Source organism: Balaenoptera acutorostrata, chromosome 11 (assembly GCF_949987535.1).
Source record: "Balaenoptera acutorostrata chromosome 11, mBalAcu1.1, whole genome shotgun sequence".
Lineage (NCBI taxonomy): Eukaryota > Metazoa > Chordata > Mammalia > Artiodactyla > Balaenopteridae > Balaenoptera > Balaenoptera acutorostrata.
The window spans coordinates 65447621-65469653 of NC_080074.1; the positions used below are offsets into that span (position 1 = coordinate 65447621).

Consider the following 22033-nt stretch of genomic DNA (forward strand, 5'->3'; position numbering starts at 1 on the left):
CTTCACACACACACACACACACACAAACCTCCCCAGGAGAGAGAAGGAGAGAGCAGATGTGTGTCTCTAAAGACCTTAGAGGAGGCGGCTGGGGATAATGCAGGCGCTTCCTAGATGGGGAGAGAGCAGGCGGAGGCAGGAGTTTGAAAGCGTTTTGAGTAAGGGGGTGGAAGCAGTTGACCTAAGAGAGATTCTGGGCTTCCCTAGAGACGAAGGGTAAGGCAACCTCAAGCTGGCCTCAACTTTTCAGTCCTCTTTACCCCCTCACTTCTCACAAGAGAATCAGAATGGCATGGGATTCCGAGTCCACAGCCAGGTTCAGTGCCAGGGTCTGCTCACTAGCTGTAAGGTCTTGGACATATTATTTAACTTCTTTTAGTCTGTTTACTCATCTATGCAGTGAGGATAATGATAGTATCTCCCTCCCACAGTGTTGCGAAGGTCAAACCAGATAGTGGATGTGAAAAAAAATGTTGTAAATTATAAAGCACTATAAAAATATTAGTCACTATTATCAAATAGGTACCTAAGTCTTGTTGATTCTATCGCAGGTATATCTCTGTTATAGACTGAATTGTGTCCTCCCCAAATTTGTACGTGGACAATGTGACTGTATTTGGTGACAGGGCCTTTAAGGAGGCAATTAAGGTTAAAGGAGGTCATAAAGGTGGGGTGCTAATCCGACAGGACGGTGTCTTTATAAAGAAGAGGAAGAGACACTAGAGCCCTCTCTCCATATGAGCACAGAGGAAAGCCCAGGCAGGTGAGGGCACAGCGAGAAGGCAGACACCTACAAGCCAGGAAGAGAGGTCTCACCAGAAACCAACCCTGATGGCACCTTGATCTTGGATTTCTAGCCTCCAAGACTGTGAGAAAATAAATCTCTGTTGTTTAAGACACCCAGTCTCTGGTATTTTACTACAGCAGCCTGAGGAGATTAATGTAATCTCCGCCTCTCCCCTCCCCGCGCCCCACCCCAGCTTGTTTCACTTCTCTTCATCCCCCGTCCTGATTCTGTTCAGGCCCTTGTCTTCTCCGTATCATCTCTGCAGACCTCTCTGTATTCTCAAATGCTGCTAAAGGAATCCTTCCAAAGAGTATACTTAAAAACTGACTAGGACACAGGACTATCTACAGCATAAAAGACTCAGCTGAGCATGAGACTCCTCTAAACTTGATTCCCATGCCTTTCTAGCTTTGTCTCCTGTCCTCCCACTACATACCCTATGCCCCAGCCTCAATGAAATTCTTACCCTTGCTCAGACATTCTGTGCTCTTTTCACAGTTCTCCGTTTTCACCTGTATGGTTCCTCCTTCCTGAAATGCCTTTTCCCCTTCCTGATCACCCCTCCTTCCATCACCTTCTCATTCACACTGTCTCACTTTTTCCACTGGCACCTCTATTTATCCTTCAGCCCTGGATCAAATGTCATCTGCTTCCTGAAGCAGCAGCACTTTGCACACCCTTCTTTTTTTTTTTTTGCACACCCTTCTATTACAAAACTTATCACATTGTTTTGTAAACACTATTTTCAGAGTCTTTCCTACTAGATTCTGAGAACCTGAAAGAAAGACACTTATTCATCACTGAGTCTTCTTTTGTACTTGAAACAAAGCAGGTACTGAATACGAATGTCTTACATAAACAAACCAAAAAACCCCACAGCCCAGACAAGACATACACCAAAAAATTAAACAACAAAAGGCAGTAGAGGAACCACGAGTTATTTATCACAGGTATCCTCCATGGCACCTAGCCCAGTGTCTTGCATGTAGTAGACTCTCAGTAATATCACTGAATTAGGTTCCAAAGGAAAAGTAGAGAAAATAAGAATTATGATCATTTAAATCTGGGAGAAATCCAGGATGGGATTTAAAAGCTGGTATCCACTAAAATAACACCAATTATCCTATCTGGTACCTTCAAACTTCATCCATACTCCTCCTCCTCTCTACCTTACCTCCTCTGCTCCAGACTCTGAGCTCTTTTGAAGTGGGGAAGGGGGAGTCTCTCACTCATCTTTGTATCTTGCCTTCTTTATCTACTGGTATTTAGCCAGATGCTTTGCATGTGATAAGCATCCAATAGAGTTTGTTGCATTTTCTTAAATACCAAAGATTATGCTGAACCTGGGGTGGGGGTGGATTTGAATAGGCCGCACAGAAGAAAGCAGAAATCCAGATCAAGGACACAGCAGGAGTGTATGTGTTTCCTATTGTTGTTCTAACAAATTACCACAAACTTAGTGGGTTAAAACAATACAGATTTATTATCTTACAGTTCTAGAGGTTAGAAGTCTGAAAACAGGTCCTACAGGGCTATTAAAGTGTTAGGGCTGTGTTCCTTCTAAGAGCTCTAGGGGAGAATCTGCTTCCTTACCTTTTCCAGTTTCTAGAGGTTGCTGCATTCTTTGGCTGGTGACCCTGCATCACTCTAACCTCTGCTTCTGTTGTCACATCTCCTTCTCTCATTCTGACCCTCCTGCCTCCCCCTTTAAGGACCCTTGTGGCTACATTGAGCCCACCCAGATAATCCAGGATAATCTTCTCATCTCAAGATCCTTAACTTAATCTTATCTGCAAAGTCCCTTTTGCCACATAAAATAACATATTCACAGGTTCTGGGGATTAGGATGTGGTACTTTGGGGAGCCATTATTCTGTCTAGAACAAAGCTGAAGACATAAGAATGCACAGCTAATGTTAGGAGATAGACCTTTCCAGTTGAAGCAAAGGGTTTCTGAATATTAGAGCCAGGTAAGGTAGGAAAAGTAGATTGAAGAGGCATTGGGGTTTGGAGATGATACAGATCACTGAAGACCAGATTAAGTTTTGGCTTTATCTGTATAAAGTAAGAAAGCTTTGAAGGTGGGTGAGCAGAGAGTTAACAATGAAAGAAGTAATCTAGCAGACTCCAGAAGACGCTAGAGTATGTATATTTGGTGATCAAATAAAAACAAAAATAAAAGGTTTGGGACCAAGAAACTGCACCAAAGTGAATACATTGCTGTTTACTCTCAAGTCTCCTTTCTGCTACATGTTCCTTGAGAATCCATAATAAATGACTGATGAGTTATTTCCTCTCTTGAATTCTAAATTTTTTGTCCAGTGGAAGTCTTCAGTTGTGCTATAACTCATCTGTCCTAGAAGAGTCTGCTACAGCAATTGGGAAAGTGTGTTTGGGGTTGGGGGGAGGAGGAGAGGGGATAAGATGTGAGTTAATTGATTTGTCCAACTGACTGGAGGAGGCTGAGCTTTTCGGGAGTTTCAATGGTTTGCAAAGACAGGGATTTCACTTTTTGGTTGTAAACAATAGAAACCTAACTCAGACTGACTTACAAAAAAGTAGAATCTACCAGCTTTAAATTGTATCAATATGCTGATGATTTTTATTTTTAAGCAATTTTTTTGGGGGCGGGGGCGTTTGTGCTGGGTCTTAGTTGCGGCAGGTGGGCTCAGTTGTGGCATGCAAACTCTAAGTTGCTCCGCAGCATGTGGGATCTAGTTCCCTGACCAGGGATCGAACCCGGGCCCACTGCATTGGGAGCTCAGAGTCTTAACCACTGCACCACCAAGGAAGTGTCCTGATAATTTTTTTTTTTTTTTTTTTTTAGAATTTTACGTCATTACAGCAGTTGCCTCATTTCTTCCTTCCTTCCTTCCTTCCTTCCTTTCCTTCCTTCCTTCCTTTCTTTCTTTCTTTCTTCCTTTCTTTCTTTCTTTCTTTCTTTCTTTCTTTCTTTCTTTCTGGCTGTGTTGGGTCTTCGTTTCTGTGCGAGGGCTTTCTCCAGCTGCGGCAAGCGGGGGCCACTCTTCATCGCGGTGCGCGGGCCTCTCACTATCGCGGCCTCTCTTGTTGCGGAGCACAGGCTCCAGACGCGCAGGCTCAGTAGTTGTGGCTCACGGGCCTAGTTGCTCCGCGGCACGCGGGATCTTCCCAGACCAGGGCTCGAACCCGTGTCGCCTGCATTAGCAGGCAGACTCTCAACCACTGCGCCACCAGGGAAGCCCTGTCCTGATAATTTTTATAAGTTTATTTATTTTTGGCTGTGTTGGGTCTTCGTTGCTGTGTGCAGGCTTTCTCTAGTTGCGGTGAGCAAGGGCTACTCTTCGTTGTGGTGCACGGGCTTCTCATCGTGGTGGCTTCTCTTGTTGCGGAGCATGGTCTCTAGGCTCATGGGCTTAGTTGCTCCACGGCATGTGGGATCTTCCTGGACCAGGGATCGAACCCGTGTCCCTGCATCGGCAGGCAGATTCTTAACCACTGCGCCACCAGGGAAGTACCCCCTGATGATTTTTAAATTGATATTGCCAGCCTGGATCTCCAGTCTCATACATATCCAAATGCCTAGTGGCTAACTCTACTCGGATGTCCAATCAGCAAATCAAGCTCAACATGGCCGAAACACTGTTCCTGATCTTCCCTTTCTGGCTGTCCCTCACCAAATCTACTCCTCCCACAATCTTTCTCCATTTCAGTTAATGAAAACTCCACTCTCCCAGTTGCTCAGGTCAAATGCTTTGGAGTTAACTTTCATTCGCCCTCCACATTCCAAACTGTCAAATAATTCTATTGGCTCTACTTTCAATCCATTGAAAATCTGACCATTTCTCTCTACCTGTACAGCTACTACCTCACTCCAAATCACCATCATCTCTCACCTAACCTAACTGGTCTTCCTGCCCATGCCTCTATTCAGTTTATTTTCCATGCAAGAGCCAGAAGATCCTTTAAAACATAAGTTAGATCATGTCACTCCTCTGCTCAAAATCTTCCAATGGCTACTGATCCTACTTAGAGAAAAACCAAAGTCATTGCAACAGCCTACAATGCCCTGCACAATATGGCTTCTCGTTACCTTTCTGACCTCATCTTTTACTACTCTTTCCCTTGCTCAATGCACTCCAGCCACATTGGCCTCCTTTCTGTTCCTCTAACACATCAGGCATAGTGTGTACCCGTCATTCCCTCTGTTTGGATCATTCTTCCTCCAGATAGTCACATGGCTTAATTCCTCACTTTCTTCAGATCTTTATCTAAATGTTATCTTAATAGTGAGGTCTGCTCTGATCGTCCTATTTAAAATTGTAACCCCCTTCCACCTCTATCCCCTTTCAATTTTATTTTTATTAACATGGATCACTAACATCTGTACATTTTACTTATTTAGTTTATTGTTTACCTCTTCTCCTACCCAGAATGTAAATTCCAGGAGAGCAAGATGTATGCCTTTTTTTTTCTTTTCTTTTTTTTTTCCTTCGGCCGTGCAGCGCGGCTTGCAGGATCCTAGTTCCCCAACCAGGGATCAAACCCTGGCCCCCAGCAGTGGAAGCACAGAGTCCCAACCACTGGGCCACCAGGGAATTCCCTGTATACCTTTTTTTGTTCACAGATGTATCTTCAATGCCTAAAACAGTATCTGACCTATAATGAACTTTTCAGTAAATATTTGTTGAATAAATGAATGAAAATGGTTGGAGTCAGGTTCTCAGCATGCTATTAGAACTCTCTATCTCTTAGCTTCGCTTTCCTCTGCATTGACTTCATTCTCAAACAGGCTTGAGGTGTTACGGGTAATGGCATGATGGCTACCAGCAGCTCCAGATTTACATTCTCACAATTCAGCAGCCTTAATGGGAAGAGAGTGCCTCTTTCCTGATTATTCCAGTGAAAGCCTTAGAAATGAGTTTTATATTCTGGCTTGGGTCAAGTGTCAATCCCTAAAACAGTCTCTAAAGGTAGAGCAAGAAAATGCTGTGATTGGCCAGGTCTGGGTCATGGGGCTTCCTGGGATGGGGGTGAAGTTCAGCTCTACGTAGACTGAGAACAGGGGAATGTAGTTCCCTAAAAGGAAATGGGGTGCTATCACTTGAAGAAGAGGGATGTAGATTTGGCCGGCAGAAACAACAGATGTCCATCACATCATAAATGATGACCCACCCAGCAGACCTAGTCCAGAACAGCATTCTTCTCCTGCCCCTCCATTTTCACCTCCAACTAGATCAACCCCTGAACGTTGGTAAGATCCTCTCCTCCTAAATGCCTTTTCACCTGTATCTGTCAGTTAAGGTATTCCCCGTCCCTAAATGCCCGGTTCAAATATGATCTCCCTTACCATGACTCTTTAACAGATGTGGTCTCTCTCCCACTTCTGAGCATCCCAGTTGTTTCTACTTCTCTTGTCGTTATCTTTTCACACGGTACCCTATATCTTACTTATTTGTACACATTATGAGCTGTTCTGGAAAAGGGCCGTTTCCCGCGCCCAAGCCGACACCTCACGCCCTCAGCAACTGCGGTGATTAGATACGCACCAGGGCCGCCAGGGCGCGCCAAGCGCCAGGCGCGAGGCAGCCGGGGGCTGGAGGCGCTGTGATTGGCAGTTGCGGCAGTCAATCGGGCTCAGGCGGGGGCAGGGCGGGGCGGGCCGTCCGAGAGGCCCGTGGGCGAGAGGCGGGGCCTGCATGAATGGGGCGCGAGGCGCGCGGCTGCAGTCGGCGCTCGGGGGGGAAGCGGGAGTCCCGGCCGGGAGTGGGTGGGAGGAAGCGAGGTGGGGAGGGGAGGGAAAGAACGCGGGGGGCGGGGAGGGGCAGCGCCGGGGCGGCGCGCCGAGAGCGGCGAGGCGGCGGGTGTGAGCCAGAGCCGTGGCCGTGGTTCCTGTCGCTTCGGTGCCGCTGTCCGCTGCGCCGCCTCCTGCCGGACCCCGAGAAGCCCCCGACCCGGCGAAGGAGTCGGGACTGGGGTAGCCGGCGCTGAGGGAGGAGTCGGGTCCGAACGGCCGCGCCAAAGACCCCCGGGCGTGGAGGTGGGGGGCTGAGGCCCCCGAGGGGGCCCCGCCGCTATGGGCAACCTGGAGAGCGCCGAGGGCGGCCAGGGCGAGCCTCCCTCTGTCTCGCTGCTGCCGCCGCCCGGCAAAATGCCGATGCCTGAGCCCTGTGAGCTGGAAGAGAGGTTCGCCTTGGTGCTGGTGAGAGCTGAGCCTAGTCCCTTCCCCCTCCTACCGCCCCGCAGGTCCCAGCGCCCCGGGTGGGTTCCTTGGTCCGGCCCACCCCTTCAGTCAGGGCCCCCGATGGGTCTCGGCCCCCAGCGCCTTCCCAGGAACCTCTGAGCAGTCCCGTCGGGGACCTCCCGACCGACGCCTCAACCGCTGGACACTTAGGAGGAGGGGTCCCCAGCCCGGGACCGCCCCAGGATCCAGACTTCTTCCTCTGCCCTCCCCCTTCTGCCGCCCTTCGCACTTCTCCTCACTTCCCTGACAGTCTCCGCAGGTCCCTAGGATTCTCATTCCTAAACCTCTGGCTGGTGCGGGGGAATTCAGAAGCTCAGGGCCGGTCCACTCCCCAGCCTAAGTCCGGGTTCTCTGACTGGGGAGACCGCCTCTCGTGTTAACATGGAGGCTTTCCAGGGAGTGGGTCCTACTCCCAGCCCAGACCAGATGTTTGGGGGAGAGGAGGGGGAATGGAGGGGGACTGGCAGCTCGTGAAGGGGGTGGAATAAAGAGTGATGCCATTCTACTTATTTTCAGAACGGCCTGCAGGCATCCTGCAAAGTTACAGTGGGTTTGCCTAAAAGAGCTGAACATGTGGATAAGCCATTTCACTAGTGTATTTTTCCAATTGAAACAATACACAAACCATCCTGCCTCCTCCCCCCCCCACCCCTTTTATGTTAAGCCCTAGTGGCTGGTTTGTATTTTTTGCCTGTGCTTCTTTTTAGTCTTTCTGTAGGTTCCTAAATGATCTGTATGGATGAGTTTTTAGAGCTGACTTTGGGATTCTTCTTTGATGTGGGAACTGGACATTGATGTCGGTGGCTCTGTGGACAGAGAGCATCTGAGCTGGTATCACTGAGATGGAGGCAGAGAATATGTCGGAGCTAAAAATGAAGTTTTGGAGAAAGAAAGTGAGCTAGGTGAAGGAACGTTTGCTAACAGAGGTAAATCTTAGAGAAACTTGGGGAAATAGTTCCCAGTTCCTCAAAGAACTCTCTAAGAGGCAGTGTTAATGCTGCCGTTATTGTTACTATGGCCTGAAGGGCTGACTTTGCCTTTGCCTGTGAGGAGGGTTAAGTTGTGACTTAGCAGCCTTATTGGATTTCATCTGCTTTGGAATAGGAAGATTAGATCTGTTGGCACCAATGAAGCTGTCTAGAGATCCTGGCCTCTCCGATGGTGCAGAGCCTGACATCACCCCACTGGCACCATAGCCAGATCAGAGAGGGTTCACGGGGTTCCAAGGGGAAGCTGGCACCTATCTGCCCATCAGCTCTGTGAAGGGCCGAAGGGATCTGGGCCACATGTCTTGTGGCCCTCTGCATTTCCTCCAGCATCCTCAGGGGGATGGGGTGAGTCAGTGATTACTAATGTGCTGTGGCCATCTCAGAGGTTGAGGAGAGCCTGGGACTTGATGCCCTTGCAAACAAGAGCTCAACTGTTGGGGGAAAAGAGTGGGAGGGAATCTGCCCTCCAGTGGGGGTGTGAAAACCCCCATGGAGTGGCATGAGGTAGCTACAGAAATTGGAGAAAAAGGGATGTAAAGGGATGTTCAGAGGTGGACTGGGTAGGGGGCTGCCTTAGGTAGGGGCTACCAGGCTGTGTGTTGTGAGAGCTCAGAACCAGAGTTGGTCATGTCCTCACTGGAGTTTGGCTGACACATTTGTTTAGTTGGCAGATTAATGGCTTAATATTTACAAAATGCGTATGGTATCCTGATTACTAGCCAGAGAGCCTAGGTCAAACCGGGGACCGTACCACCCACTTGCAAGCCTAACTTTCAGCATAAAGTTTTGATTTGTTTCCTCGTGGGTTTTGTTTTGGTCTTGTTACTGTGTGCCTGAGCCGCTGCTGACGGGGAGTTGGAACAGGGCAGGCCAGGGCTAGTTAGCTGTCTTAGGAAAGGAGGAGATTTTACCTCAGTTTTCCAACACAGGGAAATCATGCTTTCTTGGGGATTTGAGTTCTTCACTAGGGACTCTTAAAGATCCCTCTTTCCTCTGTTCCTAAAACATGTCCTTTCCACTATCCTTTGGGAACAGTACTGGCTATTGGATGTTTGACCCTGGAACAGGCTCAGATATATTTCCTGACAGTCAGGAGAAGCATAGTACAGTAGAAAAAGCAGGAGCTCTGTCTTAGCAATCGTCTTAACCTCTCTGAGCCTAAGTTTGCTCATCTGTACAATGAGGCTAATGATTCCCATCCTGGTGGGATTTTGAGAATTAAGTGAGGTGTGTATATAAGGTGCTTGGCACCCAGTAGGTACTCAGTATAGATTAGTTTCTTTTCTTTTCTTTTTTTTTTTAAAGCATTTTTCTTTTTTTAAATACTTTATTTATTTTTATTTATTTATTTATTTATGACTGTGTTGGGTCTCTTAGTTTTCGTGTGAGGGCTTTCTCTAGTTGCGGCAAGTGGGGGCCACTCTTCATCGCGGTGCGGGGGCCGCTCTTCATCGCGGTGCGCGGGCCTTTCACTATCGCGGCCCCTCCCGTTGCGGGGCACAGGCTCCAGACGCGCAGGCTCAGTAGTTGTGGCTCACGGGCCCAGTTGCTCCGTGGCATGTGGGATCTTCCCAGACCAGGGCTCAAACCCGTGTCCCCTGCATTGGCAGGCAGATTCTCAACCACTGCACCACCAGGGAAGCCCTAGTTTCTTTTCTTGATTGTGTAAAAGAGTCAGACAGGTTGTTGCTTTTACACCATTTTCTTCCCCAGATAGATTTGGTTTATGGACAAGCTATTTGTTGGTTTTGCTGAAGTGATGTACTGGTGTCCTGGTTAAGCATATGGATTTTCAAGTCAAAGTGGGCTCAAATACTGGCTCCTCACAGTCTCCAGTTAGAAAAGTGTTTGACCTCAATCAAGTTACTTAATCTCTTTGAGTCCCAGTTTCCTCTTATAAATGAGGATAATAATAGTATTTGCCACATGAGGTTATTGTGTGAATTTAATGAAACTAGAAGTTAAGTACTTAGTTAGCAGTCTGGCATCTACTGTATGCTTGGTGAATGGTAGTTTTTAAATGTGTAACTCTCTGCAGTGACTCAGATCTGAGATCACTTGTATTCCCAAAAAGGTATTTTAAGTTCAGAGATCTGATGAAACCAGTTACCCCATTCTGTATAGCCAGACTCAGGATATGCTGCTGCTGTCACATGAAGGGCTTCCCCAGTCCCAGTGTATCTATGGAAACCCCCCCTGAAAAGCACCCTGGCTGGGGAAGTTGTATCATTGCTGAGTCAAGACCACAGGCTCCCAGCTTTCTGGTGCAGACACATGATCTGACCCACAGCCTGTCAGCTGAGGTTGGAGAACTCGAGGTCTGAAGCCATGAGGTGATTTGTGCAGGACATAGTCCTACCCCAGCCCAGTGCCCTAATCCAGGGCTTTCCTACTGGTATGCTGGGATACTGATCCCCTCAGCCCTGGCAGCAGCTCAGGTCCCAGATTGGTCCCGTCTGGCTGGATCAGCTTCCACCATTTACCCTGTGTACTGTGCAAATAGTATTTTCTAGGTGTGCCCTGATATTAAAAAGGTTGTGAAGCTGCTGTGTTACACTGTTTCCTTGGGATCCTTCCTTACCCCCTGTCTTGGCAGCAGCCCCTATTCTGTTGAGGACTGATAAGTTTAGGATGGTCAGTTATTGGAGCTCCTCTTTATTAATACCAGGATGAGAGCCGATCTCTGGTCCGGTAAAGCCCCCCTCTGTGTTTTGGTCCCGACTAGTCTACTACCTTAGTTGCTCAGAAGCTAGTATGCTGGCCAGTACTGGCCTTTCCTTAGATAGAGAGGGGAGGCAGAGGGCTTTAATGACTTTAAAAGGATAGCTGTCTGCCTTTGCTGTGTTTGCACCCTGATTTTTCTGTTTACTGGCTTACTACAGATTTGAAATGAAGTCTAAAGGTTCTAATGCCAGAAAAAGCCCTGGATATCCCTCAAGAGGAGGCTCTCAGGGCATGAGGGTGGGGCTGTGTGACAGGCTGTCCCTGCCGTGGCCCCTCCTTTCACATTTCCCTGGTAGACTGATGACTTGGGGTTTTGCTATAAGTGTAGCGTTGATGTGGGAGCTAAGCTGGCCTGGGTGCTAGTTGTCAAGAGGCTTTGAGAGGCCTCCTTTGACATAGAAAGGGGCTGGGAAAAACTTGGACTAAATATCAAGTTCCAAATCGCCATGGTGGAAATGTTTTTCCCAGCCCTGGGGATTGTGGTGAATTAGTTCAGGCTGGGATAGGACTTGGGGGAGGGTAAGGGCCCTTGACAGCTGTCAGAGCAACCCCCTTGTTTAGAGACCCCACTGAGAAGACCCTAGGGCACAGAGAAACCTCATTCCTTGACTTTCCCATATGACCCTGCTTTAGATTGGGGAAGTGTAGGGGTAGGTGGGAGGGAGATGGAACTGATGCAGTGGACTCCTTGTGATTTGGGAATGTTTTCATGGCTCAAAGGGAAACTCAGCTTTTTTCCTTTTTTCTCTTAAAGTAATATTCATTCTCTAAAAACAAGTTTGGGGAATTTAGAAAAGAAAAGATTGAAGATTTAGGTTGAAGGAAAAAGTCCATATTTTCTCCATTCCTTTAGCAAATGGAGACAATGTGTTTTAAAACTTTTCATGTTTTTGTCTCTGCATAGGGTTTTTTTTTAAAATTAATTTTATTTATTTATTTTTGGCTGCGTTGGGTCTTTGTTGCTGCGCGAGGGCTTTCTCTAGTTGCCGAGAGCAGGGGCTACTCTTTGTTGCAGTGCGTGGGCTTCTCATTGCGGTGGCTTCTCTTGTTGCAGAGCACAAGCTCTAGGCGCATGGGCTTCAGCAGTTGTGGCTTGAGGGCTCTAGAGCGCAGGCTCAGTAGTTGTGGCGCACGGGCTTAGTTGCTCCACGGCATGTGGGATCTTCCCAGACCAGGGCTTGAACCAGTGTCCCCTGCATTGGCAGGCAGATTCTTAACCACTGCGCCATCAGGGAAGCCCTCTGCACAGGGTTTTGTACAGTGTTGTGATAGTAACGTGTGTGTGTGTGTGTGTGTGTGTGTGTGTGTATACACACACACATATATTTATCCAACATGGCTTTTTTTTTTCTTTTGTTATTTCATTAGTTTTCCCAGGATAGTCACTGTAAACATTTTTAAATGCTTGTACAATGGTCCATCAAGTGAATGTACCATTGTTTACTTAACTCTCCTCCTATTGTTGGACATTTAGGTTGTTTGCCTCTGTTTGCCATCATAAACAATGCTGTGATGAACATCTTGGTGTACCTTTTCAATAGTTAGAGTTTTCCTTGGGCTAGAAACCCAAAATTGAACTTCCTAGATTGTAGGATATAATGTTTTTAAGGTCCTAAATACATATTTACAAATTTTTTTTAAAAAGAGAGTAGTTCATGTGAGTGTCCTTAAAGGGAGGTTGGAGGATTGAGGATAGCTTCTTTTCTCCTGATTATGAAAATGAGACATATTTATTAAGCAAATTTAGAAGTAAAAAGTATGAAAAGTATAAAACATATGGAAAAGTATGAAGAAGAGCATTAAAATAACCTGTAATCTCTCCATTTACTATTAACGTTTTGATGTACTTATATATTTTATTACTGCCTTATATTTCTCTCTGTCTCCGCTTTTTGCTACTGTAATTAACACTGTGATGAATTTTCTGTGCATAAATAGTTGTGGGCATCTCTGATTATTTCCTTGGGATAAATTGCTTTTAAAGGCCTTTGAGAAGTATGCCTTCTAAAAAAGTTGTACCAGTTGTCTTTTCCACTGATAGTGTGTCTCCCTTTCTCCATAAGCTAACCATTACTGAATGGTTTAACTTTGAACACCTTTGCCAGTTTAATTAGTGAGCAATTGTATTTTGTTTTAATTTGTATTTCTTTTAACATTTCATCATAAGTGTTTTGGCCATCTTTTTTTTTTTTTTAAACATCTTTAAAAATATGGAACGCATCACGAATTTGCGTATCATCCTTGCGCAGGGGCCCTGCTAATCTTCTCTGTATCGTTCCAATTTTAGTATGTGTGCTGCCGAAGCGAGCACTTGGCCATCTTTTTTATGTGTTCTTAGCTCTCTGCTGGGGATTTATTATACATACATATTTCTATGTAATAAATGTATATGCTTCCACACTTGTTCATTATAAAATATTTTTCATATATGAAAGAGCATATATAACTATTATGTTAGATTAAAATAATAATGAAATGGATAACAGTGTATCCACTGGAGAGTTCTTGGAATTGCTTCCTGCCCCTTAATTTCTTCTCCCTGCTATTTTATCTGGGATGAAAAAGCCCTTTAGCTCAGGACTTATTGGGTCTGTTTCTGCAGCTGGAACAGTCCAGGTGGCAGCCACACCAGTGCTTCATAGCTCTGTCTGTGGGGAAACAACCGCTGCAGCTGGTGAGAACAGGAACTGGTCGTGGTGGAAATAGCTAGTCTTCAATGAAGTGAAAAAAGAAGCCAAGGTGGAGAGGAAATGAGACCACAGATCCTCCCCTGCCCCTGGGGTTGCCTGGGAAGGCTGGTCGGAGCCAAGGCCCCAGTTCCGTGGTCGAGACCAAAGAATCTGCCCCAGAGCTGACTGTAGTCAGCCCAGGGGACAGCAGTGCTGGCGGCCTGAAGTCAGCGTGTTATCTGCTCAGCCAGGCTGGTCACCTCCATTCTGGGGAATGTTTCTCCTAAGTCTGCGCTGAGCTGAAGCAGCGCCAGGGAAAGGCCGGGGGTTCATTCCAGTTCGGAAATGCACTTCAGAGAAGAGGAAGGACCTTTTTCTTTGAAGATAAGAGAGGGTGCTGTCTCTACACAGCCCCCACCCCCTGCTCCTTGCTGGGTACTCTAGGGCCCCCTCTTTGAATAGCACCACATGGGAACTGAAGGGTTTCGAGGTTGTCATCCATGAAGAAGAGGCTTCCAGAATAGAGATGAACTAGGCAGCTAGAATCCCTGAGTTCCCATTTCCAGTCTCTCCGCCTCCCTCAGCAGAGCCACATATTTCTATCTTGTTTTCCTTCCATGGGAGAGTGAGTCCCCCAAGAAAGATACAAAGGTATTAGGCTGCCTCTGTGTCCTTGAAATACTCTGTCTGTGCCTCCCACACTCTTCTCTACTTCTGTTTTCATCTTTCAGAATCCTCTTTCCAGAATCTCTTATGCTTTCTGTCTTCCATCACTTTACAACGAAGTTGTGGGTTGGAAGTTTGTGTGGTGGGTAGGGGAGGACCTGGACAGGGTTTTGGCGGAGCAGTTTCCCCCACCCCCTTTACTAATATGCATACTCTTCTCAGTTTATAAAGTACTTTGAGGTACTTGAAGGGTGTTCTAAACAATGTTCAGAACCATGAGGGCGTATCAGAATTATTTATGTGACAAATTTTGCAAGTAGAGGAAGGATTTAGGCTGTTGTATGCTCGCGATGGTTCAATTCTTGTCCTCATCTCTTTCCTCGTTCCCTCCCCATCTCTTTTACCACTTTCTCACCCTCACTCAGGTTATTGACAGGGCTGGATAGGCTGGTGGTCCTGCCTCTGGGTCCCTAAAAACATTAACGGGGAAGGAATATACTCTCTTCTTCCCCTGCTTGCTCATTTCTACTCAGATCTAGACTAGAGAGTGTCATAGCCCTCCTCCAATTGCTCATCCCATCTCTAAGAGCTGGGCATGAGCCTTGTGTTTGGGTACTTTCGGAGATGGTTATCTTGTTTTAAGGACTAGCTACAGTTTAGAGCAGAGTTAGTTTCTGCTCAGTTTTTACCAGTTTCCTTGCAGGGAGCTGGAGAGCCAGTCCCTAGATCTTCCCAGTATTTCCCGTGAAACCTTAAAAAAAAAAGCTGTCCTGGAAGGAAGTAGCTGGTTTGAGACCCTTGCAGGCTTAGGATGTTTTGAAAGAAAAAACATCAGTTTTGGAATCAGAAGACTTGGGTTCTGGTCCAGCTTGATAGGCTTTTTTTTTTTTTTTTTTCTTTTCCCCCAGCTGATGACATTAGGCAAAGTCTATAACTTTTCTGAGCCAATTTCATCCTCATGAAATTGGTGATGATAATACCTACTTTACAGGGTTTTGAAGATGTTTAAAGTAGACAACGTAGTGAAAATAGTTTATAAAGGTTCTACAATTAAATGTTTGTGGCATATACATTATACACTGTATACCACCCCTATTCCCATCAGTTAAAGTGGTTTTCAGCTGGGGGAGGTACTGTCCCAGAAGGGAGCTTTTGGCAAGTGAGGATTTTTGGTTATCACACTGACTTGGAGTGGGGAGGGAGGAGTTGCTTCTGACATTTAGTGCCCAAGGGCTGGGGATGTTAACCATCCTACAGCGTTTGGGTCAGTCCCACACAGTAAAGAATGATCTTACCCAAAATGCTGATAGCGCTTCTGCTGAGAATTATCTTCTACTAATCTGTACCTCTGTTGTCTTTTTTTCTTTTTTTTTTTTGGATAACTCTGTTTTTTTGGTTTTTTAAAAATTTATTTATTTATTTATTTTTGGCTGCATTGGGTCTTAGTTGCTGTGCGCGGACTTTCTCTAGTTGCAGCAAGCGGGGGCTACTCTTCGTTGCAGTGCGTGGGCTTCTCATTGCAGTGGCTTCTCTTGTTGCGGAGCACAGGCTCTAGGCGTGCGGGCTTCAGTAGTTGTGGCACGTGGGCTCGGTAGTTGTGGCTCATGGGCTCTAGAGCGCAGGCTTAGTAGTTGTGGCGCACGGGCTTAGTTGCTCTGCGGCATGTGGGATCTTCCCGGACCAGGGCTCGAACCCATGTCCCTTGCATTGGCAGGCAGATTCTTAACCACTGTGCCACCAGGGAAGCCCGGTGTTTTTTGTTTTTTTTTAAAATTTTTATTGGAGTATAGTTGCTTTACAATGTTCTGTTAGTTTCTACTGTACAGCAAGGTGAATCAGCTATACATATACATATATCCCCTCTTTTTTGGATTTTCTTTTTTTTGTTTTATAAATTTACTTTATTTATTTTTGGCTGCGTTGGGTCTGTTGCTGCGTGCGGGCTTTCTCTAGTTGCGACGAGCGGGGGCTACTCTTTGTTGCAATGCACGGCCTTCTCATTGCAATGGCTTCTCTTGTTGCGGAGCACGAGCTGTAGGCACGTGGGCTCAGGAGTTGTGGGTCGCGGGCTCTAGAGGGCAGGCTCAGTAGTTGTGGCGCACGGGCTTAGCTGCTCTGCGGCATGTGGGATCTTCCTGGACCAGGGCTCGAACCCATGTCCCCTGCATTGGCAGGTGGATTCTTAACCACTGCGCCACCAGGGAAGTCCCTGGAGTTTCTTCTGTACCTCCGTTGTCTTGTGTCCCAGTTGGGGATGAAGCTTTAAGAGCAGTAAAAGTAAAGGCAGAGCAACAGTTTTTGGTGCTTTCTTGGTTTTCCCATTTCCTATTACACCTCCAAGCAAGAAGTGGACCTCCATCTTTTTATTACCTCTGTCTGTAGGTTTAAGGACTGATTCCCTGGTTCCTTCTGTACTGTGGGCTGTACCCTAAAACTTGTCAAGGAGCAGTTTGGGGAATACACACTTCACTGCTGACCTTTACTAACCCCATCAGCTCCTCAAGCCAGGGTAAACGTTCTTTTAGGTTGCGAATATGTTTGAGAGCTTTTTAGACAGTGCTTCTGGATCTTTTGAGTAAAAGACTCTTTTGAAAATCTGATTAAACTTGTGACCCCTAATTCTGTGCACACATACAGTCCTTTGGGGGTTTAAAACCCGTTCTTGGATCTGCTAGGGAATCCCTGGCTTTGAGCCTAGAGGAATGGGAAGGGAGAGCTGGGCGAGGAGAAGCCACTGCAGGAGCTCCTTGACACAAACAGTACTCAATATTTTTGTAAGGGGAATGGAGCCCTTACAAAAGGGCTATCAGTTCAGATAAAATGATGCCTCTGTTGGTGGTTCCAAAAAAGAGAGCTTGTTGAAACTTGGTTGACTGCCATTCAGAGGGAGATACTCTGGCCCTTGGACATCTTAATTTAACTTTTTAAAAAAAATTTAATTAATTTATTTTTTATACAGCAGGTTCTTATTAATTATCTGTTTTATACATATTAGTGTATATATGTTAATCCTAATCTCCCAATTCATCCCCCCCACCCCGCCCCGCTTCCCCCCTTGGTGTCCATATGTTTGTTCTCTACATCTGTGTCTCTATTTCTGCATTGCAAACCGGTTCATCTGTACCATTTTTCTATATTCCACATATATGCGTTAATATACGATATTTGTTTTTCTCCTTCTGACTTACTTCACTCTGTATGACAGTCTCTAGATCCATCCACATTTCTACAAATGATCCAATTTCGTTTCTTTTTATGGCTGAGTAATGTTCCATTGTGTATATGTACCACATCTTCTTTATCCATTCGTCTGTCGATGGGCATTTAGGTTGCTTCCATGACCTGGCTATTGTAAATAGTGCTGCAGTGAACATTGGGGTGCATGTGTCTTTTTGAATTATGGTTTTCTCTGGGTATATGCCCAGTAGTGGGATTGCTGGATCATATGGTAATTCCAGTTTTAGTTTTTTAAGGAACCTCCATACTGTTTTCCATAATGGCTGTATCAATTTACATTCCCACCAACAGTGCAAGAGGGTTCCCTTTTCTCCACACCCGCTCCAGCATTTGTTGTTTGTAGATTTTCTGATGATGCCTTAATTAATTAATTAATTAAAAAATAAATTTATTTATTTATTCATTTATTTATTTTTGGCTAAGTTGGGTCTTTGTTGCTGCACGAGGGCTTTCTCTAGTTGTGGCGAGTGGGGGGTACTCTTCATTGCGGTGCTCAGTCTTCTCATTGTGGTGGCTTCTCTTAATGCGGAGCATGGGCTCTAGGTGTGTGGGCTTCAGTAGTTGTGGTGCACGGGCTTAGCTGCTCCGCGGCATGTGGGATCCTCCCGGACCAGGGCTCAAACCTGTGTCCTCTGCATTGGCAGGCAGATTCTTAACCACTGCACCACCAGGGAAGCCCGATGCCTTAATTTAACTTTGACTAAGGACACTTTGTGGTGAGCTCTTCCCCTTCGAGCCAGACCCTCAACCTCCAGGAACATCCAGGTAGGGATGACAGGATGTACTTTGACAAGCCAGGGGAACCAGTGGCATCCTTGCAGTGAAGCCCAAAGGTTAGGTCATATCCTATGTTTTGAGGTACTATCTGCCCAAAGCCGCAACTCTCTCCAGCAGGCCTAAGGTCTCTGGGAAAATCCAGGCAGTTGTGGCTTCCCAGGGTGTGCCTTAAAGAGGACTTCGACATCCAGTCTCTAGCAGTTACTTCTATGCTTAAATCCTTTTGCTTTCTACCTTACAAACAAACAAACAAAAATTACCTATACTTTTTTTGACTGCTCAGAATATTTCATACCAAAATTTTTGAAGAAAAATTCAGATCTTTTGGGGGCTTTATTATGAAAAAAAGTTTTTTTCAGAACAACATTAAAAATGTTGTTTTTTTATGGGTGGAGTCTCCCATCTCATCCTTATAGGAATGGCTCAGTTTCTGGTCTCCACCAAATGCCTAGATTTAACTTGTATAGGTTAAGGAAAGAGAATTCAGCATTTGTCGGGTATATGCCACATGCTTTTACATGTATTATCTCATTAAACTTGACAACAATACTGTAAGGCAGTTATTTTACTTTTTTTAATTAATTTTTATTGGAGTATAGTTGCTTTACAGTGTTGTTTCTGCTGTACAGCAAAGTGAATCAGGTATACATATACATATATCCCCTGTTTTTTAGATTTCCTTCCCATTTTGGTCACCACAGAGCATTGAGTAGAGTTTCCTGTGCTATACAGTAGGTTCTCATTAGTTATCTATTTTATACATACTAGTGTATATATGTAAATCCCAATCTCCCAATTCATCCCACTCCCCCTTCCCCCCTTGGTATACATAAGTTTGTTTTCTACATCTGTGTCTCTATTTCTGCTTTGCAATTGTTCATCTGTACCGTTTTTCTATATTCCACATATAAGTGATATTATACGATATTTTTCTCTTTCTGACTTACTTCGCTCTGTATGACAGTCTCTAGGTCTATTCACATGTCTGCAAATAGCACTATTTCGTTCCTTTCTATGGCTGAGTAGTATTCCATTGTATATATGTACCACATCTTCTTTATCCATTCCTCCGTTGATGGACATTTAGGGTGTCTCCATGCCTTGGCTATTGTAAATAGTGCTGCAATGAACATTGGGGTGCATGTATCTTTTTGAATGCGGTTTTTATTTCTGTTTTACAGGTGATGAAAACAGGGCTCAGAGGGGTTAAGTAACCTTGAGAAGGCCTCAGCTTAGATGTCACTTAGAGAGGCCTTAAGTAAAAATTTTTGGTTAGATTTTTTGTTAATGCTAAAAGGACTGCTAGAAATACAACTTTTTTTTTTTTGGCTGTGTTGGATCTTTGTTGCTATGTACAGGCTTTCTCTAGTTGTGGCGAGCGGGGGCTACTCTTCGTTGCAGTGCGCGGGCTTCTCACTGCGGTGGCTTCTTGTTGCGGAGCATGGGCTCTAGGCGTGCGGGCTTCAGTAGTTGCAGCTCGCAGGCTTCAGTAGTTGTGGCGTGTGGGCTCAGTAGTTGTGGCTCGCAGCCTTAGCTGCTCCGCGGCATGTGGGATCTTCCTGGACCAGGGATTGAACCCATGTCCCCTGCATTGGCAGGTGGATTCTTAACCACTGTGCCGCCAGGGAATTCCACAACTTCTAAAAGATGCTTAATCCTTGATTATATGTATATATTTTAAAATGCCTAGAAAAATTTCTGGAAGAATACAAGTAAATCTAATAACAATGATTACCTCTGAAATGTAGGGAAGGAATCATAATAAGAGGAACAGGATAGTCAAAGGGAATTTAGCTTTATCTATAACGTTAACATTTCTTACAAGGAGAATGTATTTATATGTCAGTTATGTAATTAAAAGTTAAATAAAAAACTGTTAACCTCATTAGAAATCAAGGAAATGAACATTTCAATGATACACTTTTATACTAATCATCTGGGCAAATTTTTTTTTTTTTTTTTTTTTTTTTTTTTTTTTTTTTTTTTTTTTTTTTTTTTTTTGGGCAAATTTTTAAAGATTGACAACGTCTATGGTTGTCATTAGTGGTACATTAATACACCATTAGTGGTAGTGTAATTTGGTACAGACATTTTAGAAGACATTTTATAGGGTCTACCAGTTTCAAATGTGCATACCCTTTAACTTGGTCATCTCACTTCCAGGAAACTGTCCTACAGAACTGTTTATACATGGGCAGGAAGGTGCATGGAAAGGATCCTCAGGGCTGCATTGTTTAACAGTAAACACCTGGGAAAAACCTGATTGTCCATTTCTTGTCCATATCTGTTTCTCTTCCATTCATCTGGTTACTCCAGGCAACTACTGGGAGTTATCCTTAATTTTTCCTTCTTCCTTCTCCATACTCAGTCTAGTACTCTGCCAATTCCATCTCCAAAATATGTCTCAGATCTACCCATTCTCTCTTCTCTACTGCCACTGCCTCAGTCCAAGCCGATGTCAACTCTGGCTTGTATTACATCCAAACAATTGGCCTCCCAATTTCCTCTACTGCTCCTTTCTCCATTCTCCCAACCATTCTTTGCAAAACAGCCAAATTTAAAATATAAGTCAAATAGCATCATTTTCCTACCTAGAAATCTTTAATGGCTTCCTTTTGCACTAAAAAAAAAAAAAAAGCAAACTCCTGGCCTTGGCCCTTAAGACTGCATTATTTGGCTCCTGCTGACTTCTTTAACCTTACTCACCCTCCTGATTGCCAACCTCCACATTAGCCTTCCTTTAGTTCAGGACAAGTTCCTTTCTTGTCTCAGGGCCTTTGCACAAGCTGTTTCCTCTCCTGGAATGCCTTGTCCCTGGATCTTCAAATGGCTCAATCTAGTTTGTGCTTCAGGGCTCAGTTTTAATAATGCCACCTCTCAGAGAGGCCTCTCTTCTTTATTATTCTCTTAGCATCCTTTTAACTGCTTTTGTATTATTTTCCATTTTAAAATTATTTGTTTAATTACTTGCTTATTATCTGTCTCCCCAGACTATTGACTCCATGAGGGTGGAGACTTTCTGTATGCTTATCACTGTCCAGCCAAATGCCTGGCACTGGCCAGGCACTCAATAAATGGTTGCGGCTGATGGGAATCTCGAAGATGTGTGTGTGTGTGTGTGTGTGTGTGTGTGTGTATGTATAAATATAATCGTCTAAAAAGGGAATTAAAAGAAGAGTATATATAATGCTTTGTAAAGCCACATGTTTGTATGTAAATGTTTAGAAAAAAGGCCTGGAACAGTCAACACCAAGCTGTTAGTCCCTGTGGTGACCTACGGAGGGGGATGGATAGGGTTGGGGGCCGAACAGTGACTCCTTTTTTATTCTATAGGCTTTTGAGTTGATTAATTTTTTAACAATATGTACCCATGTATTTGTTCCTCCTTTAAGGGAAAAGGAGGAATAAAAATAGGGGAGGAGGACTCAACTTCTATTGCAAAAAAGAAAGCTCCTCTCTCTTACTCTCTGCGCTGACCCAAAAGAAGAGAGCAGCAGGGAGAAAGGACACCAGTGAGGTCATTCCCTGCCCTGTACTGAGCTTGGCACTAGTTTTCATAGTAGAAAGAATCCTAAGAGATGCCCTTATGCCCTGAGGCTATATTTTAAATTCTTAAATGTAGGCCCAACCTTGGTCTCCCAGACACAGCCAAGTTGTATATTTTTAGCCTGTTTCATTTCTAGGCTAGTGAAAGCTGCACCTCCAGCCTCAGTTTAGCAGGTGAAGTCAGCAAAGAGAATAAACGAGCTCTGGGCTTCACTGCAGCTACGCTTCTCAAAGTTAAGTCAGTTCAGCAGCCCCAACCCCCAAGGAAACTATGTTCTCTAGATTCTTGTCTCCCAGAAATATGGATAGTTAATCATTTTCACAGATGATGTTCATTGCATGCTAATGGTATGCCAAGCATCTGGCAAAGCTCTTTATACACATTATCTCATTTAATCACCATAACTATGAAGTAG

At 45.0% G+C, this 22033-nt stretch overlaps 1 protein-coding gene and 1 non-coding gene across 4 annotated transcripts in view; one reads left to right on the top strand and one right to left on the bottom strand.

Annotated features, from left to right (window-relative positions):
* The first annotated feature begins 6585 nt into the window (after positions 1-6585).
* The window catches only part of FMNL3 (formin like 3), a 55366-nt gene continuing 39918 nt past the window's right edge, over positions 6586-22033 (top strand). For all 3 annotated transcript variants that reach the window (XM_007179312.3, XM_007179316.3, XM_028165865.2), the window contains exon 1: positions 6586-6967. In XM_007179312.3, coding sequence (XP_007179374.2) covers positions 6842-6967 — 126 coding nt within the window. In that variant the 5' untranslated portion in view covers positions 6586-6841. The remainder of the gene's footprint in view (positions 6968-22033) is intronic.
* LOC114237637 (U6 spliceosomal RNA) lies at positions 12927-13033 on the bottom strand. Its single transcript, XR_003623177.1, has one exon. It is a non-coding gene; the product is annotated as a U6 spliceosomal RNA (small nuclear RNA).